Genomic DNA, 25,924 nt, shown 5'->3' with positions numbered 1-25,924 from the left:
GTACAGGTCTGTTCCAAGTGTGGACCAGGCTATATTACAAAAGAAGTTGCTGTGGTGGAGGAGCTGGTTTCACATTAATTCCCAATATGGTTAAAACACTATTTGGCCTTATAGATGGGCTCAGACGATGCTGTTAGTACCTGACAGAAATTGAGGCTTTATCAAACAGTAGAATGGATTTAGCAGTAGTTTATTCACTTCACCACAACCAGTAGCTTGTTCTAAAAACAGCTTCTTAGGTTGGTTTTAGGACTGCATCTTCCTCCCCAGTTTAATTCACTTCAGTAGCTTCCAGAACTGATTAGCTGATTGCCATATTTGGGGTCGGGAAGGAATTTTCCTCCAGAGCAGATTGGCAGAGGCCCTGGAGGTTTTTCGCCTTCCTCTGCAGCATGGGGCACGGGTCACTTGCTGGAGGATTCTCTGCACCTTGAGGTCTTCAAACCACGATTTGAGGACTTCAGTAACTCAGACACAGGTTAGGGGTTTGTTACAGGAGTGGGTGGGTGAGATTCTGTGGCCTGCGTTGTGCAGGAGGTCAGACTAGATGATCATAATTGTCCCTTCTGCCCTTTAAGACAGGGTGACTCATAGACTTTAACGATACATCTTTGCAAATGCTTAGACACCCCAGCTCTTCTCTAGCTTATACAAGTGCAGCCAGGAGATTGAACGCTGTGAAATACTGACCAGACACTCCCTCCCTGAGCCCAAACGTCCACACCCCCTCCTGTACCCCTGCCCCAGGTCAGAGCCTGCACCCCTCACCCAAACTCCCCACAGCCTGCACCCCAAACAGGGCCGGATTAACCTTTTGTGGGCCCGCATAGGGGCGAAGGAGACATGGGGTGGGGGGGCAGAGTCCTCAGAGCGAGGGGCAATGGGAGATGGGTCATGGCACGGCAGGGACAGCCCCGCTCCACCCAGCCCAGTACAAGAGCACTGTTCACAACCCGGGAGCCGCCAGACGTACACTGGCCAGCCCAGCCCTGCGCTGCCATCGTGCTTCTTCCCCTGGGGGAGGGCCCGTGCTGCACCATGCTACCCCCCTGCCCATTGCCACAACCCCAGAGACCCCCACAGACCACCCTGCCCAGAAATCCCGACCCCCAACACCCAGTGCCATGCCCCCCTCTTACCCCCCCCAATCCTCCCCGCCCAGTTCCCCTCTGACCCCCTGCGCCCAGCGCCACACCACCTGGAGACCCCCACAAAACGCCCCTGCCCAGCCCCCCTCTGACTCCTTACGCCCAGCGCCACACCACCCGGAGACCCCCACAAAACCCCCCAGCCCCCCCTCTGACTCCTTACACCCAGCACCACACCCCCCAGAGACCTCCCCCAAACCCACCTGCCCAGCCCCGCTCTGACTCCTTATGCCCAGCGCCACACCCCCCAGAGACCTCCCCCAAACCCCCCTGCCCAGCCCCCCTCTGACTCCTTACGCCCAGCACCACACCCCCCAGAGACCTCCCCCAAACCCAGCTGCCCAGCACCGCTCTGACCCCCATGCCCAGCACCATGCCACCTGGAGACCCCCCCGCCCAGCACCGCTCGAACCCCCTACGTGCGGCACCACCCCCCGCCCAGAGACCCCCACAAACACCCATGCCCAGCACCCCTCGGACCCTCTACGGGGAAGCAGACCTGGGTTATTAATTAAAGTGGATAGTGGTTTGTGAGTTTTTCAGTTTGAGAAGCACCCTATACAATACCCTAATGAAGACAAAAATAACCAGGCTGTGATCCCATGCAGCATTTAAGCACGTTTAACTTTAAGCACATGAGTATCCCATTGATTTCAAATGGAGTACTCGCATGTCAAAGTTAAGTATGTGCTTAAATGCTACTGTAGTTTAATTGTTTGCTAGCCTTTCATTTTAGGAAATCTAAGATTCAAACATAGGGCCTGATCCTGCAAACCTTATTACTCAAGAGAGCAGTCCAACTGGCATCAGAGGGACTTCTGCTCATGTAAAGATTACTCACAGGAGAAAGAGTCAGCAGGATAGGGTACAAAGTGTCGTCCATGATAAAATCCATTTTCCAACCTCAATCTAATCCCCTATGCAAGTCTACAGTCTCCATCTAGTCCCCGTGCAAATCCACCTTTCCTGCAGAGGGATTGTCACAAACGAGGTTTTGAGAGGCTTTGGTAGATTGTTATAGGGAACCTCAGACAGTGCCTGCCTGCACTTGATCTGATCCTAGCCAAAACCACTCACCTTTGACACGTTAAAATCCTGGCAAGTCCTAGAACACTGGCATGTTTGGGGATCTGCTGTGCTGTTATACAAGGCACAGTCATATGCAGCTGTAGCCACCTGCTGCTCTTCCGCTGGATCATTTATCAGAGCAATCAAACCTTTCACAGGATGAATTAACAGTGGGGATTCTTGCATTGCCACTATTGCTTCGAAGTCACTGTATTGTCACAGTGGCTTCCTCCCTCCTCTGCCACCTTAGATTATAGAATTTAATCTGTGTGTCCGTGGGCGTTGCCATCCCGGACGAGCCCCCAAATTGTCGAAGAAAAACTAAGTTCTCGCTTTTTGTTTGGGTACAGCAAAATCAAATACTTTATTACTTTCTCTAGTGATCACAAGAGGGAGAGAGTGTCATAGGAAGCTGGGTTGCCCCTTGTCCCGGACGAATCTCTCTCAATTAGTAAACAATCATAACAATCATTTATACCTTTATTACAGACAATGGCTAACAATCTTGGAGACATTGAAGGAAAACATTTGCATTTGTTTATACATAAGCCTATTCGCTATCTTATTTGTCTTCAATACTAGAACAGAAAACAAGACTGCATTTTACAAGGTCGTAATGACTTTTCACACAATTCACTCTGTACCACATTATCTTACAGCATACCACAGCCTAACTCCTGCTAAATTAGCTAACATACATTAAGATCCCTTCAAACCTTTAATTAATTAATTCTTGGCCTCCACAATTCCTTTAGGAGTCTGGTTTTCTGTTAATCATTTAGCTGATCAAAAAGGCTCCAAAAAAACTTGCTTCTTTGTCCATGTCAACTATGTCCTCGTTACTGACAGAGACAAAAATCTTATCATCCCTTTTTAGCTGAAATACTCCACCTTGATATATGGAGTAAAGTCCATATTCTGCCTTTTTAGACCAGCAGCTAGTTCTTGCACTTTTCATGAGAAGGATAGGCTCTGGATATGTCGTCAGTTTGTAAACATACTGGACCATTTGCTTAGGGTTTCTGCTTAGTGCTAACGGATCTGATTCTGAATCCTCGTTCTCAGGTTCGCTGAATCGAAAGTAAGTTTGAGAGTAGATGTAATAAAACCCTGTTCTGGGTATGATTAACTCCCCATTTTTCAACTCCACATTATAGAGGAATGAATGGTCTTTCCTTGAGGGTTCCCAGGTATTTATTTTCTGCCCAACACCTCTTCTGGATGAGGAATCTATTTGAGGGGGAAAAAATAGAGAAGAATATAGAGCTAAATAATGCTGTGTGCAACAAAGTCCACTGTCTCTTAGCTGATGAGACTGTTTTTCAAAAACTAAATAAGAGCAATGGGCCAGATCCTGCATCCATTGGCTTCAGATTGGGCCCAATCACTCTTAAAGGGTATGTCTTCACTTGCTGGTAGATTGGCACTGCTGCAATCGATGCAATGGGAGAGCACTTGAGTACTCCACTGCCCCAAGAAGCATAAGGGAAGTCGACGGGAGACACTCTCCCGTCAACACAGCACAATGTAGCCACCGCGGTAAGTGGATCTAACAACAACAACTTCAGTTACATTATTCACATCACTGAAGTTGCTTAAGTTAGATTGGTTTACCGCGGTAGCGTAGACCAGCCCATAGATTTCAAGTTTCATTAAGTAGCAATTTGGCACATCACTTTGTGGGGACTTATTTTAGTTTTGATCTTTGAATCCTTCCCCACTGCTGCCTGAAATACAGAATGAAAATTAAACCAAGTTGCCACGTGGCTACTGAGCAAAATAATGTGAGAATCCTAACTCAGCCCTGGGTTTCCCCAGAAGATTTGGGAACTTTAGCAAGTCCTTCAATAAATCTGGTGTGAATTTAAATTTTTTTATGTGCTTCTAGGCCCTCATACACATATATTTCTCCAAAAAGACACTGCAGAGGAGATAGGCAGAGTTACAAAGAGGGAATTTTCATTAAAAAACACAACTAAAGACATAGAAGGAAGGTGCACCATAGATACCCAAGTTGAATGGGGTTGATACTACTACTAGAGTGAGCTGAAGAATTATTTTGACCAAAACTAGAAAATCTTTGATTTTTTAAAGCTCTCTCTGTTTTCTGGCCAAAAAAATTGCATTAAGTCCATGAGAAACAATCAAAAAAAGTGTGCCTAGAATAATCAGTCAATATTCATTTCTGGAAAATCACAAAGCACACATATTCAGTGACCTTTCCCTATTTTGTATCCATTTTCTTCCTTCATCAATATAGCAAAATATCTTACTTGATGTGGCTAGAGAGCTCTTCTTATTGCGGCTTCCAGTTAAGTGAGCTGCTATTCTGTGTCCATGGTTCTGAGATCCCTGTTCTTCAGTTCCTGGAAGAGTTAGAGACATTTCAGTTACATGAAGATGAGAAATAACCATTTTAAATCTCAAATTAGAATTAGAGAAACAACAAAGCCATTGTCATCTCCATGGAAATACCTGACTGCCTAATTACTAAATTGACGGTATTTGAGGAGTTGTGTTTGTCAAAATATTTTATTTGACCAAATCAATGAGAGATTGAAGTGTAATGGTTGATATGGTCAAAATTTCTCTGAACTTCCCATACTCTCTTTGAAATGCCTTTTTAAGCCTTCTATATCTTCCCCCCACTCAAAACCAGTGCCCAAACACCCTGTACTAAAAATAAATGTGTGCTCATGGAAAGGGTAAATATCTTTTAAGGCCAAATTCTGTGGTCTTTACTCAAGCAAAATTTCCTCTGACTTCTTGAGCCAGAATGCTTCTTGATAGTCCTCCAGGGGTGCATCAGTTTCAGAGGAGAGCTGTGCCCAATCCTTAATTAATGTACCTGCACAACAACAAAGTACTATTTGTTCTCTGAAGCACGGAGAGGTTAAACGAATTGCATAAAATCACTGAATCAGAGACAAGAACAGAAGCCAGGCACTTTTCCTGAATCCTGGTTCCATACTCTAATAACTTGACCACATTTCCTGACTGCTTAATATGTCTCTTAAAAGAATACCAACTAATAACTGTTACTCATCTCCCATGCTTTGCTGCAGAAGAACTGTACAACTGAGTAAGAAATTAGGAACTATTCTCTACAACTGGAAAACATGTATGGAACCACTGCACATCTGCTACCATCGCAGTTTCTTTTTTATGTGCTAAATAAATGTGTTACATTAAAAATACCTTTCACCGCAGATGAAATGTTTTCTTCATAGTTTCTTGATATCATCTGCAAACACACGTAAAGAAAACTGTTTTCTTTCTAGGAAATCAGTAGAGCAGTGACAAAGATGCCAGAAACACAACTATTCCACACACTCTTATATGCCACATAACTGAACAAACTCCAGCATTTGACCATCAAACAAATTTTATTCCTATTTGTAAATAAAAGTGGACATCAAAAGGAAACTGTATCATTCATTTCTCACAACAAACTGTTTTGCAGTAATTTTAAATATCTGGGGCCAAACTGCAAGGGAGCTCATCCAATTGAGTGTTAAAGTTCTTTGTAAAATCTGGCCCTCAATAAGAGGAAATATAGAGTTCAGGGCATCAGATTCTGTTTGCAATTACTCCAGTGTAGGTCTGGAGAAATTTGATTGTGGAATAATTCACTGGAGTTACTCCAGATTAACTCTGGTACAACAGAGGAGAATTAGATCCAGCAGTTTTCACAGTGGCAAAACCATTGATATATAAATAACGGCAGGAATTTATCTGGCTTAGTCTTTGTCTACACTGCCACTTTCAGTGCTAAAACTTTAGTCTTTCAGGGGTGTGAAAAAATGCCCCCCTGAGCGACAAAAGTTTTAGCACTGAAAAGCGCCAGTATACACAGCGCTTTGTAGCTCCCGGCGATAAAGCTACCACCCCTCGCCAGGAGAGCTTTCCCCCGGCGATACAGCGTGACTAGGCTGCCCATGTCACAGCACTGCTGCAGCCGCGCTGTAATGTGGGCAGGGTAGACATACCCTTATTTACTGTAGTAAATCTCATACCCTGTTCTCAGGCAGTCTATCACAAAACTTACATTCAACATCTTGAGCTAAGATTCATGTGAAAAGTTCTCACTCAAATTCCTGGCTTTCTTGAGGTTTTAATCAGATCCCACCTTATTTTCATGTAATTTTATGTTAGTTCTTTATTAAGCAAAAATATTCTGTCACTTGAAGCCATTACTATTTCTCCACTGTAACTCATGGTTCCAGTGTCATGGGAAGGGTATTTTGAATGCACTGGAATAGTTTCCATTAAGCAATGATGGCTCCTCAATCGTAATAGCTCCATGAGAACAACAAAAGCATTGCCATCTCCATGGAAATGTAAGAGACACTGCCATTATCTAAGGAATACTGAGATTACACAATGTAATGGCTCTGGAATACCTTAATCTGCATTTAATTGACCAAACAGCTTTCTTTCTAGCAGAGTGTTTATATGGATATGGAAACAGCTACTATATGCATATGCAGCAATTGCTTCTCTAGGAAATTCTGAATCCTAAGTGTCTTCCCAGTGGTAGCAGTGTTAGAAGTTGTAGTGCAGACAGGGTGAAGGGCCTTTCTCCAACTATGTTGTATAATTGCAGGACTACACTGGTGCAGAAAAATATTTATGAATTTTCCCATTGTAAAAACCTACTAAGTTAATATAGTGAACCAAATTCTGCCTTCAATTATACCAGTTAAATTTGGAGTAACTCCGTGGACTTCAGTTTGGGCCAATATTTTATTTAAAACAGACCTCCAGTGCATCACTGTATACTAACTAAATCACTATTAGTTTACTAGATCAGTGTTTCTCATCCTTTTCAATTTGGCAACCCCTTATTCAAAGTAAAACTTCTTCAAAATTACGTTTGTGATAAAAGTGAGAGTAAAGTATCAATGATAACCCTATATAATTTATTAGTGTGTATGTGTGTGTATTTTGAAAGGCTGACACACAATACCTGACCTTGAAGGGTAAGGCTGTGTGGGGAATGGGGGGGAGTGAGATTTCCAGTTTAGAGATTGTAATAAAACCGTCAAGGCTTCATGACATACCTGTTCTTTGTACAGTTGTGAGGCAGGAGGTGAAAAGTGGTTTTCTTTATGATAACAGAGACTGTGGGCAAGATTTTGATCTCACACCTGTTACATTTCCTGTGGCTTGAGTGGAATCACTCCTGATTTGCTAGTGTGAGTGAAAGAAAATCAGGCCCTACATCTCCATGCTCTGTCACAAATGAGGAGAAGGATAGACAGACATTCTAAATAGTGGGCATGCTAGACAAACATTAGTGGATGAAGCCCTCTTTGGGATGAACGTAGTAATAACTGGTCACCTGTATTTTCCGTTTCCTAAATACAGTGAAACTCTTAGTGAAATGACAATTTTTGTTCTCAGAAGAACTTCACTGCAGACAGAATTCCTTTATATCTGGAATTGCGATTTGACCACTAAAATGCAAGGAAACAATTTGGGATTTGCATTTTATTGCACTAGTTGGAGCTTAACTCTCTGAACCATCTGGATTGTTATAACCAAGCTCCATTGTTTAGTTTGTGTGAAAGTTCCAAAGTACCTTTTTAATTAATTTTCCTAGTTGCCACTTCAGTTGCCAGCAGGGGTCACTCTCTCTTTCTTCATTCTCATTTACATCCACATGTTTTATGAAAGTTCCCAGATCTTCCCCAGTGAGACAAGCAATGCCACTCTTGGAATACGTGTCCTGGAGCTGTGGTAGAAGGCAATACGCTAGTTAATTCACTTAATGTGCAGATATATGATGCATTTCTAAAACTCTTGTGTTTAGGAAAACTTTTTCTGTTCTAAGTAACACCAATATGCTACAGCAAGTTTATTTATTTTTATTTATTTTATAAAGGAGAGTTAATCCTGACTTTACATACTTATTTAGTTACAACCAGATACCTAATATGCAAGAATACACTTACATTTTTATTTCTATATGGTCATAAATTGGACATCCAGGACTCAGCTGAATACGTTTATGCACTTGCAATATCTACGTCACTAATGCTGACAATTATTTTATCAGCTCTGACATTGTTAGAATTTAGTTCCTCCACTGAGGACTGAAGATGAGTCTGAACATCAGCCACTAACCCACTCCCCATGTCTGCACTTTGGGCAAATTCCACCCCAGATTCAAACCTTGCAGCTTGGGGCATTTTCTGTAATGGAAGGGGGCCAGAAGACCACATTCAAACCTCTTCCCTATGAATTTTGAGGAAGCTGGCATTCAGATCTGATTCCACATCTCGGTCTTGTGACTTGGGCCCATCTCTACATCATTCACCTCTCTAAAGAGAGAATTCCTTCTTCTGATGTGTAAAGAGAAAGAGTGAAATCAGAGCCCCACTGAAGTCAATGGCAAAAGTCCCAATGTCTTCACTGTGGTCAGGAATAACTTTCCTAGTTATAGTTTACAAATAGTAGTTTAAATAGTTTCAAATAGTAGAGAATATAGTGAACAACAAAACCCTTCCTCGAGCTCTGCTGCTTCTGCAGGGGATAACCCATTATCAAAACTGAAGCTGGCACTTGTTGCTTAATGTAAGAACACAGTAACCTAAGCAGCCTAGAGAGATCTCCTGATCCCATTGAGTTCAATGGTTCATCATCATCCACAACCCCTGTTAAGACCTGTATGCCCGTAAAGTTTGGAAAGGAAAGAAACTAGTGAACATACAAAGCATTCAGGCTGGCTGCTTCTTCTTGATTTAATAGTTTAAATTGAACCATTCCTATCTTAAAGGATTTTTGTTTGTTTGTTTGTTAATCTGCTGCCTCTGGAAGTTAATGTACTTAACATGTCACAGTTTAAACTATTCTTCAAGCTTGGAACATTCAGCACCAGAGAACAGGGGGACTGTTCTCCACCCCTCCCCACACCATTCCCATCCTTTCCTGTCTGCTTGAAAACAAAGGAGGCAAGCCACAGATTTCCCGCTGTAGCAGGATGGAGAGAACTCAACCATCTGACCCTGCAAATCTTACCTCACTTAACCTCAAGCTCCTGACCTTTGTGCAGCAGCATCTACAGAGAATTCTCTTATGTTTAAAAATACTACCCTATTCTATAATCATTGACGCAAAATGCTCTGATGGACAGGAGTATCCCTACAGGCTTTTGGATCATTACTGCAGAATAGACTAGTATTTTTAATATAAGGCTTCTTACTTTCGGAACTTTACTTAAATTGGTGGAAATAAGCTATACACCTTTATACTAGTGTAACTGCATCCATGAGAAGGGGTTGGTTTTTAAACCAATATAATTAAATTGATACCAAATCTGTGTGTAGACCAGCCCTTACCAGACCACTCTCCTACCAGATCTAGGGACCAGGAAAGGAGAGGGCGCTTCAAAACTTTTCTCTTCAATCTGGAAGCAAACAGTACTGCCATTTCTGCTTTCTGCTTACTTGTCACACACCTAGCCCCTGAGATAACTTTACTGTACTAGTACCTGGTGTTGCTGCAGTATCTTGCATCTACAGCGTTTAATGCACTCTGCAAACGTGAGTGTGGCAGGGAAGTATTATCCCCATTTTAGAGGTTAAGGAAATGGAGGTGCAGGGCATTATGAGTCTTAATGAAATGATATTTGTACAGCACTTTGAGATCCATGGAGGGAAGGTGCCACAGAAATGTTAAGTGGAGTATTATTAGTGAAGTATTTCTACAACTTCACCCATTACCTAAGGGCAACATTTGGATTATGCTTTTAAAGTCAATGAAGTCTGTTTTCTTCACTCTCCTATATCCTGGATGTGTAATTAACTCTACCGGGCTGAGTAACTGCTTTTCAGCACTCCCCTCCCATAAGCCAAACTAGGCTGTTCAAAAAGCTTTAGCCATCTTATGATCAACAGATGGTTACATTTAGCTAATCAGATGACTATCCATGTAGATTGAGAAAAATTACCTAGCATTAAATAAGATTTTTAATTTGTACAGACAGCTGAAAGGATCTGACCCCTGGCCAGTGATGATTATTTGACAGAAGTCTCGAAATACAGATACTATGAAACAGCAAAAAGAAGGGAAAAGAGGGACCAGGCTCACTGATAAATATCACTAACCATAACCCACAGGTACAATTAAGGTAACAAACTGTATTTACAGTTCTAATATAGCGATACCTTACATCTGTGTGCAGGAGAACAAAAAGGACGTGTGTAATAGAGACACCATATAATATTATTATGCAGATACTGTACCTAGGCTATTTTCAGCCCAACAGAAATCCCCTTCAAAGGACTGGAGTCAGCCTTCACACCACAAAAGGGTTAGTTATAGCTCTTATTATTGCAGGAGAATATCTGAGGTAAGAATTGTTGGACGTGGTTTATTCAGGATAGTAGAGTACTCTTTCAAAAGTTCAAACCATACATAGTTGGAGGAAAAGCAACTAGGAGAAGGTGCTGTGGTTACTAATTGCTGATGTTCAAAAGTTTGATAACAAAGAACTTTGAACCAAGTAGACGAGGGTTGGAACAACTTTGCCTACATTTCTCTCTTATCGCCAGTACAGTGTAACCTATTTTCTTAAGACAAATGAAATGTTTCTGTAGATTCCTAATTTCACCAGATATGAAGCTATCAGAGCAACAAATTCAGCAGACAGGTCCCCATATTTATACACTTAAGAAGTCTGGTATTGATTGTAGAGTGGTGCAAATCATCTGATAAGAATTTCCCAAACCATCTGATTTAGCCATCTCAAAAGAAGCGGTGAGTAGAGTACTACTAAATTTTGCAGGTGGTAAATTCAAGGGTTGCAATAGTATTTTATACTTATACAGCACCTTTCAAATGCAAGGATCTCAAAACCCTACAGAAATGATATACCTAGAATGCTGCTTGTGTTCAGCCACCTCTGGAGCTAGGGAGAGCACCCAGATGGACAGCACACTATAGTAGGGATGGCAGGATAGGAAACGTGGATGGACACCTAGACAAACCCACTATCCCTACAGAACTGCCATGGGGTCATGAATGTCCATATAGGACCATGGTTTTTAAAGTCTTGTGCAAAAGTCAACCAGCCAAACGTTGCATGGACCTTCAATTACGTACTTAAGAAAAGATAAATGGCTGAGCTGATATATGAACCTGTGGTTGCAGAGTGTGGAAGGCGCAGCCCCCTCCACAGACATTCCCCAACTCTCTGCGTGGGGGCAATGATCAGCTTGTGTCTGCCTGAAATTCTATCAGGATTAGTCACTGTCTGAAAGCAAAGTAGTGTCGTTGGGTTTCTCTTTAAGCGTGTGACTATTCGGGTGAGAAGGCTGACTCTCCTCCTAGCCCCGAGCGCTACTAATGTTCCAGCAGTGCTGACAAGGCACAAATTGGAGAGAAGAAAGAGCGACTTTGGACCATTAATGAAAAGCGCATTTCTGTTTCGGAGGGGGGGGGGGGGGAATAAAAGTCTAAGGTGAATTTTTAAAACCTCTCTTTTCGTGACCTTCGTGTTCTGCATAAAGAGCAAACAAACCCAGCCTAACCCACTTCTCCTACAATGAAAGCAAAAGCGCTGGATCTCAAAGGCTTTTCTGCTACAATAAACACTGCCACACTACAGTTCAGCTCGGGCCCAATCCTGCTCCCTGCAAACACTGGGAGTTTTGCCACTGCCGTCAGTGGGAACCGGATCACTCGTGCAGGAACCCATACAACCTTCCTTTGAGCAGGACAAGGGCACACACGATGCGTTGGTTTTTCGTGGCTAGATTTGCAGGGAGAGTGAGAGAGAGAACGAGGAACTGCCTGTAGGCTGGCCAAATCAGCCTGCAGATTGAGCAGTGCTGGATCCAGCAACCTAGATCGCCGCCGTGGTACTTACCTGTTTCAGCTCATTAGTGAAGTAAAGGAAAGTCACCGCCACGCAAATGGATTGCAGCAGCACAGCGGAGATCAGCACAAGCCCACAGGTCTGGCCAGTGCTGGGGCCGGCCGTTGGCAGCCTCATGGTGCGCCCACAAAGAGAAGACACACAGACTGGGAGAGCGAGCGAGGCAACAAGGGAGGTTGTTATTGTTTGCTGTGTTTGAGGTGGAGCTCTTCCTGGTTGAGCAGGGCTGCAGACTTTGTCTCTCATGCCAGAACTAGAGAGAATTTGTATTGGGGGCGAGAGGCACAAACATGGACAGGATCCAATTAACTCCCCCCCCCCCGGGAATTTCCTGGCTGCCCAGAGACAGTTCAAACCCCCCCTCCCCAACTCCGGCTTCTCCCCTCCCTGCCTGACACCCCCCCCCCCCAATCCCAGCGGTGCCGGGGCGGATCCTGCTGCAGCTCCCCTGGGGCCGAGGCAGCTCCGAGGCTTCTCCCAGGTTCCCCGGGGCAGAGTCACTTTCCCGCCCGCCCGCCCCCCGGGGGTCTCTCACTCACCGGTTCACACGGAGGCGACAGCGGCAGCGGCAGCTTTATTCTCCTACCCCCAGCAGGGCTCACAGGGAGCATGCGCAGTTTTACATGCTGACTCCTCCCTTACCTGAGCTGGAGAGGGCGGGAGCGCCCCGGGGCAGGCTGGGAGATGTAGTTCGGGTTGCGGTTCCCGGCTCTGGGCATGCGCAGATCGGGGGGGCGGGGCGGAGCGTGATCAGCTGCTGGATGAGCGCCGCGTGGCTGCTCCATTGTGAGCTGGGAGCCTGGGCGGAGCAGCGCGGTCTGTGCCGGGGCCCGTTAATCCCACCCCCCCCCCGTGCCCGGGCCGGGCCCTGCTCCCGCTGGGGCCGACCCGGGCTCCGCCCCCGCTGCGGAGCTGCAGCCTCTAGGTACCGGAGCGAGCCCGGGGGGCGGGGCCACTGACGTTTTCCAATCCCGGCTTCTGGCAGTCAAAGTTTAGGGACACCTACAGCATGGGGTTGCGTCCCTGACTGTCTTGGCTAATAGCCATTAATGAACTTTTTTGAACCCATTTATACATTGGGCCTTCTTAACATCCTCTGGCACCAAGTTCCACAGGTTGAGCGTGCATTGGGTGAAGAAGTACATCCTTGTGTTTGTTTTAAACCTTCTGCCTGCTAATTTTATTGGATGACCCATAGTTTTGCTTCTTGCTTGCTTATATATACCTGCCCCTGGAAATTTCCACTACTTGCATCCGACAAAGTGGGTATTCACCCACGAAAGCTCATGCTGCAAAACGTCTGTTAGTCTATAAGGTGCCACAGGATTCTTAGTCTGGTTCTGTAAAAGCAGCAAACACGGCTACCCCTCTGATACTTGACACCATAGTTTTATGTTATGTGTGTTGTCAGATGCTACCAGTGCGGTGCTCTGCTCTGTTCAATGTTGATATCAATCGGCTGCGTGCGTGTACTCCCCCTGTGTGCTGTCCCAGCTCTGCAGATAGCTGACACAGCAGACAGGGCCGGCTCCAGACACCAGCCTACCAAGCACGTGCTTGGGGCGGCACCTCGGGACGTAGCGGCGATCGGGGTTTGGTTTTGTTTTTTTGGGTTCGGTCGGGCGGCACTGGGGGGGCGGGGCATGGGAGGCGCGGCGCCGTGCTGGAGGGGCGGGGACTTGGGCGGCGCGGCGCTCCAGGGGCGGAGACTTGGGCGGCACGACGTGACGCTCAAGGGGCGGGGACTTGGGCGGTGCGACGCGACGCTCGGGGGGCGGGGACTAGGGCAGGGCGGCACGACGGGATGCTCGGGGGGGCGGGGACTAGGGCGGCGCGACGGGACACTAGGTGGGCCGCGGACTAGGACGGCGTGACGGGACACTCGGGGGCGGGGACTTGGGCGGCACGGCGTGATGCTTGGGGGGCGGGGACTAGGGCGGGGCGACGTTCGGGGGTGGGGTCTTGGGGGATGCTCGGGGGCAGGGACTTGGACGACGCGATGCTCGGGGGCGGGGTCTTGGGCGACGCAACACGGGGGGGCGGCCCTCTTTGTTTTTGCTTGGGGCAGCAAAAATGTTAGAGCCGGCCCTGCCTATGGTATGTATATTTATCAGGCTTGAAACATCATGCAGTACTAACAAATTCTGTTCACTTATTTTTAGTAGATCAAGAGAAGTTGTGTAGGTTGATGACTGAACTGGTAGAATATTGCAGCACTCAGAACAATCACTCCTTCAGACCAAAAGTGGGTGAAGCCTGTTGTGCCAAGTTTGCAGGTGAGACAGAATTCTTGCTAATCCTTAAAAAAGGAAAAGTGATCTGAATTTCTGAATTGCAAAACTGCGGCATGTTATAAAGGATAGATGGCAAAGTCCAAACCTTTAAGAAGAGAGATTTGTAAAATCCTTTATATGCTGCAAAACATTGCCATATTTCATTTTGTATATGGCTTCTGTTTAGTTACAAACAATATGTGACAGTCTAGGCTAGAAATTAAGGGATGCCTCATGCGTCTGAAAATCCATGGAGTTTTAGGAGGGGCAATATAGTGATCTAAACTGGAATTCAGTGAGGCTACTTGAGTGAACTCCCCTATTCCTAAGCAGTTTTATATGTTATCCAAAATATTTTTTTTCAGGTGCATCCCAGAGGGGAGGCTTGACTGAGTCATTTATTTCAGTATTGTTGCTAAAGGAGTTGGCCGATGAGATTGCAGAGCCATTGGCCATTATCTTTGAAAAATCATGGCGATCGGGGGAGGTCCCGGATGACTGGAAAAAAGCTAATGTAGTGCCCATCTTTAAAAAAGGGAAGAAGGAAGATCCAGGGAACTACAGGCCAGTCAGTCTCACCTCAGTCCCTGGAAAAATCATGGAACAGGTCCTCAAGGAATCAATCCTGAACCACTTAAAGGAGGGGAAAGTGATCAGGAACAGTCAGCATGGATTCACCAAGGGAAGTCATGCCTGACTAACCTAATTGCCTTCTATGACGAGATAACTGGCTCTGTGGATGAAGGGAAAGCAGTGGATGTACTATTTCTGGATTTTAGCAAAGCTTTTGATACAGTCTCCCACAGTATTCTTGCCAGCAAGTTAAAGAAGTCTGGGCTGGATGAATGGACGGTAAGGTGGATAGAAAACTGGCTAGATGGTCGGGCTCAACGGGTAGTGATCAATGGTTCCATGTCTAGTTGGCAGCCGGTATCAAGTGGAGTGCCCCAAGGGTCGGTGCTGGGGCCGGTTTTGTTCAATATCTTCATTAACGATCTGGAGGATGGTGTGGACTGCACCCTTAGCAAGTTTGCAGATGACACTAAACTGGGAGGACTGGTTGATACGCTGGAGGGTAGGGATAGGATACAGAGGGACCTAGACAAATTAGAGGATTGGGCCAAAAGAAATATGATGAGGTTCAACAAGGACAAGTGCAGAGTCCTGCACTTAGGACGGAAGAATCCCATGCACTGCTACAGACTAGGGACCGAATGGCTGGGTAGCAGTTCTGCAGAAAAGGACCTAGGGGTTACGGTGGACGAAAAGCTGAATATGAGTCAACAGTGTGCCCTTGTTGCCAAGAAGGCTAATGGCATTTTGGGTTGTATAAGTAGGGGCATTTCCAGCAGATCAAGGGATGTGATCATTCCCCTCTACTCAGCACTGGTGAGGCCTCATTTGGAGTACTGTGTCCAGTTTTGGGCCCCACACTACAAGAAGGATGTGGATAAATTGAAGAGAGTCCAGCGGAGGGCAACAAAAATGATTAGGGGGCTGGAGCACATGACTTATGAGGAGAGGCTGAGGGAACTGGGATTGTTTAGCCTGCAGAAGAGAAGAATGAGAGGGGATTTGATAGCTGCTTTCAACTATCTGAAAGGGGGTTCCAAAGAGGATGGATCTAGACTGTTCTCAGTGGTAGAAGATGACAGAACAAGGAGTAATGGTCTCAAGTTGCAGAGGGGGAGGTTTAGGTTGGATATTAGGAAAAACTTTTTCACTAGTAGGGTGGTGAAGAACTGGAATGGGTTACCTAGGGAGGTAGTGGAATCTCCTTCCTTAGAGGTTTTTAAGGTCAGGCTTGACAAAGCCCTGGCTGGGATGATTTAGTTGATTTTGGTCCTGCTTTGAGCAGGGGGTTGGACTAGATGACCTCCTGAGGTCCCTTCCAACCCTGAGATTCTATGATAAGAGTTCTGCTAAAGAAATCCATAAACATTACTTCTTGTAGCACTTGAATTTTCCTTGGCGGTCTCCTATCCAAGTACTGACCAGGCCTGCACCTGCTTACATGATTGGACATTGGTGTCAAGATCACAGTCCAGAGTTGAAGTTCTGAGTTACTTTACTATTTGAATGAGTTGGGGGGTTGTAACCGGGTCCTTTCCTGGGCTGCCTCCCTGCTGAGCTCTTTCTCTCTACCAATAAAGCACTGTGAGGCTTTTCTTACTGCAGCACCCGTGGCTTTTATTTACAGACAGTTCCCACCACCAGCAATACTATTTACAAACTTTACAGGGAGTCTCCCTTCAGCCTGGAGACTGTCCCTTCCCTGGCCATTCCCCCCTTACACTGGCTGCCAGCCAGCCTGCCTTTATAGCTCATCAACGAGCAGGCCCACAGGTGCAGCCAGTTCCAGAGGCCAGGCACCAGACTTCTCCCCAGCCCCAATCTATTTCTCCTGATTGGGGCTGGCTGAGCAGGGGCTAATTAGGTGCTTTTGCACCAGCCCCCTGCTACAGGGGTTAAAAGAGATGTTGAGGAATTTGTGTCAATTAGAAGCTCAGGCTTTGGGGGGGAGTGGTCATTCAGCTACCTAATTAGCTAGTAGGTAATTAAAAAAAAATACATAGCATTTGTATAAACACCCAGAAAACACAACTAATGTTACAGCAGAGATGTTATAGTTAAGACTGAGACAGCAGTTAATAAAATTTAATTGCTGCTTTAAGTGGTACAGTTGATGCTTAATTAAATTGTGTGAAGATCTCTTTCCCCTCCTTTTGTGCTGGGATGCAAAGAACTCCCCTTGTCAAGGCCAGGTCATGGGTAGTTAGATTTTAGTAGTTGCAGCCAGAGTCTGCAGTCATGCAACAGCAGTTAGGAGTCAGCTGAGTCAGGATACCTGGAGATCAGAAGACAAACAAGAAATTGGAACCAGAGTTAAGCCCAGATCAGGATACCAGGAGGCCAGAGCCAGGAAACAAACTGGAGGTCCAGAACCACAAGTCAGATGCCAGGATTCAAGCTGGGTAAGGATGCCAGGAAATCAAGAAGCATAAGGTGCACAGTCCAGAGCAGGGTGGAGCTCAGTTGTTTTGGATACTTTTCTGTGCTTGCTGCTGGCTTAAGTAGGGCCAGTGGGCCAATCAACTGCCCAAGGGCTTGACCAATTGGACATGTGGGTCTGGTCTGGTTTTGGGGTGTGGGGGGTCATTCTGAGGAGGGATGGGGGTTTGCTCCAGTTTGGCTTGGGGAGGGATGTGGGTCTGGTCCGGTTTTGGCGGGTGGGGGGTCGTTCTGAGGAGGGATGTGGGTCTGCTCCAGTTTGGCTTGGGGAGGGATGTGGGTCTGGTCCAGTTTGGGGGGGTTAGGAGTCGTTCTGAGGAGGGATGTGGCTCTGGTCCGGTTTGGAGGGTTGGCCCGGTCTTTTGAGGACACAGCTGGGTCTGATCCTGGTGTCTGTGCCTCTCTGCCTGCAGGGAAGGACAAGGAGCCGCTGGAGAAGCTGTACCAGGTGGGCCCGCTGCTGGGAAGTGGTGGCTTTGGTTCTGTCTACTTGGGCACCCGCCTGTCGGACAGCGCCCCGGTGAGTAGAACCTGGACAGGGACCCCCCCATCCCACCCCTGCAGCCTGCTCTATAGAGCTCCACCTTTGGTGAGAGACCCGTCCCTTACCCCGTTACATCTCCTTTGCTTTGCCCTGGCATAGCCACCATCTTGCCTCCCCTTCACTGGTCCCTTGTTTGCCTCCCCTCTTTCTGGGGTTGCCTGACCCGATTCTGATTGTCTGGCTGGTTCTGTCCTAGGTAGCCATCAAGCACGTGGACCGGGACCGGGTTTCTAACTGGGGAGAGCTGGTAAGTGTCTTGGGCAGGGATATGTGCTGTGGCTCTGCATTGCATGGTCTTGGCTCTGTAGTGAAGGTGTCGTAGGTGTCACTGAGTCCCCGGGCGCTGCTCTGGAACTGCTCCCCACAAAGCCAGTCAGGACTTTGGGGAGCCTCCTCTCCCGTGGAGCATTCAGCAGGCCCCTCCGTGTGCTTCCCACAGCGAGTCCACCCCGGCGGGGTCCTGGGGAAGCCAGAGGGTCCTGCCCCCACACTTTGCAGTCAGACGTGATTCTCAGCCAGCCAGTAACACAGAGGTTTATTTAGATGACAAGAACACGGTCCAAACCAGGTCTTGCCGGTACAGACCATAAGACCCCCCCTTAGTTAGGTCCATCTGGGGCCCCAGGGAGGCCACCGCCCCACCGGGAGGCCCGAGCCTCCTCGGGGCTCCCCTCCATTCCCCAGCCAGCTTCCAAAAACTCCCAAACCCCCTCCAGCCCCTCCTCTCTGGGCTGAGTCTCTTTCCCGGGCCAGGAGGTCACCTGATCTCTTTGGCTCCAACACCTTTAGCATCCCCTTGCAGGGGGGAAGGGCCTGGCCATTAGTTGCCAGGCAACAGAGGGTCAGGCAGAGCTGAGCCCCCCCCCCCCCCGCAGTATTCAGAGGGAACATTAAAACCAGTCCCACTTCATCACACCTCTCCCCCCTTCGAGAACGAACTGAGCGGGGTCACTTCAGCCAGTGACCTGGGGAAGTTCCCAGGGATGCCCCAGCATCCCCCTCTTCATGGGGGAAGAGTTGCACCAGCCAGGCCCTTCCAGTTTCCTGCCCCCCTTTAGGTTGGGGGTGCTCGATGGCACCCGTAGTCTGCAGGGAGGAAGGGCCTGGCCATTAGTTGCCAGGCCACAGAGGGTCGACCAGAGCTGAGGGCCCCCCCCAGTATTCAGAGGGAACATTAAAACCAGTCCCACCTCGTCACAGTAGCTCTTGACTTGGTGGGTGGGTTTGCCTGCCTCTGATGGAGCTCTCCTTTCTCTCTCTGTGAAGCCTTGCGGGAGCAGAGTGCCTATGGAGATCCTGCTCCTGAAGAGAGTGGGCTCAGGCTTCCGGGGGTCATTCAGCTCTTGGACTGGTTTGAGAGACCGGACAGCTTCGTCTTGGTTTTGGAGCGACCGGATCCTGTGCAGGACCTGTTTGACTTCATCACGGAGCGGGGTGCTCTCCCCGAGGAGCAGGCCCGCAGCTTTTTCCACCAGGTTGTGGAGGCGGTTCAGCACTGTCATAGCTGTGGGGTATTGCACCGGGATATCAAGGACGAGAACATCCTGGTTGATCTGAACAGCAGGGAACTGAAACTCCATAGATTTTGGGTCTGGGGCATTACTCAAGGACACAGTGTACACTGATTTTGATGGTGAGTGTCTGTTTCCATCCCCTTCTATTTTATCTGCGTAGGGAGGGAATCCAGGGAAATTCCTCTTTGAAATGAGTTGTTCCCTGCCTGTAAATGTGCAGTAACTTCCCAGCCAGGGAATGGTTTGTTCCCTCCTCCCCCTGCCATTCTCATTTGCTAAATATACTGTTGTGTGATGTGCAGCTTTGATACCTTTGGGGTTTTCCTCCCTGCCTTGTATCCAAAAAGCATTTCACAAATGTGTTTGCCCTTTGGTTGGGTGTTAACCGGTGGTAGCTGCCCATGTCATGCAGGGGCTGGGGGCGGGGCACATGGCAGAAACCGGGTGTGAACTCACAAGCATCAATCTCTGGAGTCCCTGTGAGCAATAAGAGGAGAAAGTTGGGCTCTGGTTCCAGTGATTTGGTTTTCTCTAGGTCCACGACATCTGTAGCATTTCAGCAGGGGTCTGGCTGGTATTCCACCCTCCAGGGGTGGTGCAAACAGGATCTGCCTCACCTCCTAGATGGAGAAAGATTGAGTGAAACCTCTCTGCAGTCATGGCTGCTCAGGTGCTGGATCCTAACCTAATCTACCAGCTAGAATGCAGGGGAGGGGAAGTCCTCCCCCTCCCCCCTCAAGGATAAAGAAGAGGGCTCTTGTGCAGTTTCTTTCTGTGGGGATGGATGGACATCAATGTGGGGAGGGGATCAAGAGGAGAAGCTGCTGTCTCCGCCATCTGGCTAAATTATTTGTTTCATTGGAAAGTTGCATTTTGTCACGAGATGAATGTTGTGAAATAGGATCGGTGGGAGATCTGCTTACAGGTGGCTCCCTTTCCTCTGCTCCTCAAAGGCACCTGAGTCAGATCTTTGGGGAGGGGGGAGCTCCAGACCCAGGGAGGACTGTTTGACCTTGGTTCAGGGATCTGCGTGGGGGACAGATAAACAGAGCAGCAGGCATTCTTTCTGACCCACTAGAAAGGCAGATTCAGGATAGGGCCCTTGACTTTCAAAAAACCAGATCAGTTTGTTGTTGAGGGTTTGTTTTGCTTCTGCCCTGCTGGATGGGTGCTGCATTTTTTGTTTTTAATGTAACGGCTCATGACAAGGGATGGGTTTGCCCCTCCCAACCACCCATCTCCTGCAGAATTTCCCAAGCTAGTGGTGCCCCCTGGTGGGACATCAGGTTTCTTTTTACAACCCAAAGTTTGTAAACAACAGTCAAGTGGCCAGAAACCAGACTAGGAGCTCTGACCTCAGTCTCCTCTTCCTGCCAGAAGGGAAGAGATCAGATACAACAAAGGCAAAGGGCGTAAGCCTCTGCAGAGGCCAAAACAGGGTTCCAAGCATAATTATCACATGCACAACGGTACAAACTAAAACCACTCCCTTGACGTTGTACAACAAACCTTTCTCCCCAGCTCTGGAGTAGGCAGGCTTTATCCCTGCCTGACTCAACAGTAGTCAGTGCCAGAAAAGGAATAAACTCTTCTTTGGGTTAAGCAAGGAAACCCTTTTATGTAGAAAGGACTGTAAGGTTGTCTGGGGTCCTTGTGCAGTAGACAAGGCCTCAGCACCTCCCCAAATGCTCTGGCTGCACTGGGTCACCATGGACTGAAGCATCTGCAAGCTGCCTCTCTCTTTACCTCACTGAGAAATGGTTACATTGACAGAGATGAAGTCAGGATAACGGTGGCCTTAAGAAAGCTGTTACGTATTGTGGCTTGTATTGCAGCTGGGAAACATGGTTGGTTGCACTCCATTTGGTTCTGCTTCATTTGTAGTCTATGCCCTAGCACAGCTGCTGGGGTTTAAATCCCAATCAAACTGGGCTGAGAGTTAAACAATATTAAGATATTGCAACCTAAGTTTGGGGCTGAAGTACCAGACTTGGTCTCTTGGTCACCCTGATAACACCTGAACAAATCATTAATATCTGGTTGCTCTGCTTAGGGTAAGAGATGAACTATTTCTGCTAACCGTGCTCCTCTGATCTCCTCTACAGGGACCAGAGTGTACAGCCCCCCAGAATGGATCCTCAATCACCAATATCATGCCAGGTCAGCCACAGTCTGGTCTCTGGGGGTCCTGCTCTATGACATGGTCTGCAGGAATCTCCCCTTTGAACATGATGAGGAGATTATTAAGGGCCGGGTCTGCTTTCCGCAGAGCGTCTCTCCAGGTGAGCACACTCCTTGGTAGTGTTAGAGTTGGGCGAACCGCTGCTTAGCCTGAATGCCACACTGACAGAGCGATAATATGACGACACAGAGGTGCATTTACCATCACTTCATGCAACCAATGAGACATGCAAGGCATAGTCTGTGATCTAGTGGTCCCTTCATGTCTTAAACTCAATGAGATGTTCCATGCTATTGAATCCCGGGGAAATGCTGGGGACCCCGCTGTCTTCCCTGCCTTAGACAGCTGCTTCAGAGCTCACTGTTGTCGTTCACTTCAGCACTTGACTCTCCTGCCACTCGCTGGGGTCTTTAATGTGGCTACTGCCGCTGGCTGATGAAGCAGTCTGACAGAAAGTGGAAATGACAAAAGAGCTTGAACCGAGTAGCTCTCCGGTTTCATCATCTCACTGGGGAAGGGAAAGTTGATTTTTGCTATTAGCCTGCGTATGAATGGCGGGGGAGGATGGGCTGCTCATGGACTTGCCCTGCTAATTTGCTCCCTTGTGTATTTTTGGAGTCTCCATCCAAAGATGGGACCTGGTTCACCTACGTACTAGGGTGGGGGAAGTAACTAAGAAACCATATCTAGGGCAGGTCTACGCTCCGGCCGGAATCGATGCTGTGAGATCGAGCTGGGGGGGTCAATTTATTGTGTGTAGTCTAGATGTGATAAATCGACCCCTGAGCGCTCTCCCGTCGACTCCTGTACTCCAGCGCCATGAGAGGCTCAGGCGGAGTCGATGGGGGGATGGCAGCTGTCGACTCACCGTCTCCCCCACTGCTAAATGAGGGAGGGAACCTAGTGACAGAGGATGTGGAGAAAGCTAGTGTACTCAATGCTTTTTTTGCCTCTGTCTTCACAGACAAGGTCAGCTCCCAGACAGCTGCACTCTGCAGCACGGTATGGGGAGGAGGTGACCAGCTCTCTGTGGGGAAAGAAGTAGTTCGGGGCTATTTAGGAAAGCTGGACGAGCACAAGTCCATGGGGCCGGATGCACTGCATCCGAGGGTGCTAAAGGAGTTGGCCGATGAGATTGCAGAGCCATTGGCCATTATCTTTGAAAAATCAAGGCGATCGGGGGAGGTCCCAGATGACTGGAAAAAGGCTAATGTAGTGCCCATCTTTAAAAAAGGGAAGAAGGAAGATCCAGGGAACTACAGGCCAGTCAGTCTCACCTCAGTCCCTGGAAAAATCATGGAACAGGTCCTCAAGGAATCAATCCTGAACCACTTGAAGGAGGGGAAAGTGATCAGGAACAGTCAGCATGGATTCACCAAGGGAAGTCATGCCTGACTAATCTAATTGCCTTCTATGATGAGATAACTGGCTCTGTGGATGAGGGGAAAGCAGTGGATGTGCTATTTCTGGACTTTAGCAAAGCTTTTGATACAGTCTCCCACAGTATTCTTGCCAGCAAGTTAAAGAAGTATGGGCTGGATAAATGGACGGTAAGGTGGATAGAAAACTGGCTAGATGGTCGGGCTCAACGGGTAGTGATCAATGGTTCCATGTTCACTTGGCAGCCGGTATCAAGTGGGGTGCCCCAAGGGTCAGTGCTGGGGCCGGTTTTGTTCAATATCTTCATTAACGATCTGGAGGATGGTGTGGACTGCACCCTCAGCAAGTCTGCAGATGACACTAAACTGGGAGGAGTGGTTGATACGCTGGAGGGTAGGGATAGGATACAGAGGGACCTAGACAAATTAGAGGATTGGGCCAAAAGAAATATGATGAGGTTCAACAAGGACAAGTGCAGAGTCCTGCACGTAGGATGGAAGAATCCCATGCACTGCTACAGACTAGGGACCGAATGGCTGGGTAGCAGTTCTGCAGAAAAGGACCTAGGGGTTACGGTGGACGAAAAGCTGAATATGAGTCAACAGTGTGCCCTTGTTGCCAAGAAGGCTAATGGCATTTTGGGTTGTATAAGTCGGGGCATTTCCAGCAGATCGAGGGATGTGATCATTCCCCTCTATTCAGCACTGGTGAGGCCTCATTTGGAGTACTGTGTCCAGTTTTGGGCCCCACGCTACAAGAAGGATGTGGATAAATTGGAGAGAGTCCAGCGGAGGGCAACAGAAATGATTAGGGGGCTGGAGCACATGACTTATGAGGAGAGGCTGAAGGAACTGGGATTGTTTAGTCTGCAGAAGAGAGGAATGAGGGGGGATTTGATAGCTGCTTTCAGCTACCTGAAAGGGGGTTCCAAAGAGGATGGATCTAGACTGTTCTCAGTGGTAGAAGATGATAGAACAAGGAGTAATGGTCTCAAGTTGCAGAGGGGGAGGTTTAGGTTGGATATTAGGAAAAACTTTTTCACTAGTAGGGTGGTGAAGAACTGGAATTGGTTCCCTAGGGAGGTGGTGGAATCTCCTTCCTTAGAGGTTTTTAAGGTCAGGCTTGACAAAGCCCTGGCTGGGATGATTTAGTTGGGTTTGGTCCTGCTTTGAGCAGGGGGTTGGACTAGATGACCTCCTGAGGTCCCTTCCAACCCTGAGATTCTATGAAGACGCCGCGGTGAGTCGATCTAAGTACGTCTACATCTGCTATGCTATTCTCGTAACCGCAGTTGTGTATCCTAGATCAATTCCACAGCCATGTGAAGCAAGAAAGGCAGATCCCAAAGCAGACTTGCAGGTGGTAAAAGAGGGAGGCTTGTAGGCTTCCCAGACATTACTCAGCAGCACATTCTCACTGACTGCTCGTTTTCTCTCCCCAGAGTGCCAGCACCTCATTGAATGGTGTCTGGACTTGAGGCCCTCCGAGAGGCCATCCTTTGAAGACCTCCTAAATCATTCATGGATGCAAGACGTCCCTTTGCCACAGAAAACAGCAGAGATGCACCAGCACAATCTAAATCAGGAGTCTGGCAAATAGCAGTTCCTCTCATCCATTGGATGTAAAAAAGAAAACTCTTGCCGGTGGCTGCCTGCCTGTTACATGGGAACATTCATATCTCATTCCAGAGGCCAGCTAACTGGCGAATCTTCTAGAGGCTGGAGGTTAGGCCCTGCCTTACTTGATGTCTTGCCCAGGGGCAGCTCCAGGCCCCGGCGCGCCAAGCAAGTACTGCCGAAGCTGCGGGACCAGCGGACCCTCCACAGGCAAACCGCCGGAGGCAGCCTGCCTGCCGTGCTTGGGGCAGCAAAATCCCTAGAGCCGCCCCTGGTCTTGCCAGTAGACTTTTTGTTTTGTTTTGTTAATAGTTAATATTGTAAAGGGGAATTCAGAAATCCTGTGGTTTTTTTTATATACATGCAATTATAAATAAAAATGAATCACTTGACTTAACCTGAAACCTCGTCTCTTTCGGGTGGAGTAAAAGTGCCAGTTTGACAGCGCAGAGAAGCGGTAAACATCAATGCTACATTGAGGCTGCAGTATGTTACCCATGCACGTGGCACGTTGGATGCTGACCAGCCGTGTCAGGGCACAGTGTGTTTCAGTAACACGGATCCTGTGGGGTGGGCTCTGGAGACGCTAATGCTTCACATCCGTGAAGGGATTGTTAATAGTTGCCTGTTACGGATGTCTGATTCGTTAAGTACTATCCCATCTACAGCCAGGTTGGGACTGGCCCAGAGCCACGGGGGCTGTTGGGGTCCAGGTTAGGAGACCTCGGTCGTTTTCACACTCTTCAGCATAAACATGCTGGGCTTCCCCTCCTTAGACTAAGGCGCCCACACGTTGCAGGCGACTGCCTATCGGTATGAACAGTGACTTGTGCAGCACGGAATCTAACGCAAACTTTAAAACTCTGCTTTATCCTGGTGGAGCCAGGATCTATTCTTTCCCTGTTCCGTTTGAGGCTGCCTGCCTGCGGGCTGAACGGAACAGCGCGCTACCCCTGGCTATAATCTTCATGGCGTTGTCTAAAACCGACGCCGTTAGTTCATGTGTAGGGCTGTCAGATGTTCAGAGATGGCGCGTGACTGCAAGCATTGTTTGCACAGTGCATTTCTTTTTAAGACCCTGTTGGTTGGAGCCTCCCAGGGAAATATTTGACCCTCTCGGTGCACTACCCGTTTGCTGCTGCTAATCTCCAGCAAGTTGCCTGCCACCAAGTGAGCGCTGGAGTTGCCTGGAGACTTCTAGGATGGGGCTGGAGTACTAGCATGAGCAGCAGGATATAGGAGTTCTATTCCTGCACTGCAACTTCCTTGCTATGTGCTTTGGGCCAAGTCATTTGCCGCTCTAT

At 47.8% G+C, this 25,924-nt stretch overlaps 1 protein-coding gene and 1 pseudogene across 1 annotated transcript; one reads left to right on the top strand and one right to left on the bottom strand.

Annotated features, from left to right (window-relative positions):
- Positions 1-2,971: 2,971 nt before the first annotated feature.
- LOC123359719 (tumor necrosis factor ligand superfamily member 10-like) lies at positions 2,972-12,216 on the bottom strand. Its single transcript, XM_045001136.1, has 5 exons — positions 12,091-12,216; positions 7,801-7,953; positions 5,415-5,460; positions 4,490-4,582; positions 2,972-3,446 (listed from the first exon to the last, which is right to left on the bottom strand). The coding sequence occupies exons 1-5, from the start codon at positions 12,214-12,216 to the stop codon at positions 2,995-2,997; spliced, it is 870 nt and encodes a 289-aa protein (XP_044857071.1). The 3' UTR covers positions 2,972-2,994.
- A 5,592-nt stretch (positions 12,217-17,808) lies between these two features.
- On the top strand, positions 17,809-24,603 carry LOC123359717 (annotated as a pseudogene).
- The last annotated feature ends 1,321 nt before the right edge of the window (positions 24,604-25,924 follow it).

The sequence above is a fragment of the Mauremys mutica genome, unplaced genomic scaffold, assembly GCF_020497125.1.
Source record: "Mauremys mutica isolate MM-2020 ecotype Southern unplaced genomic scaffold, ASM2049712v1 Super-Scaffold_100167, whole genome shotgun sequence".
Taxonomy (NCBI): Eukaryota; Metazoa; Chordata; order Testudines; family Geoemydidae; genus Mauremys; species Mauremys mutica.
The sequence above is the reverse complement of the archived record's forward strand: the minus strand, read 5'-3'. Positions and strand labels throughout refer to the sequence as shown.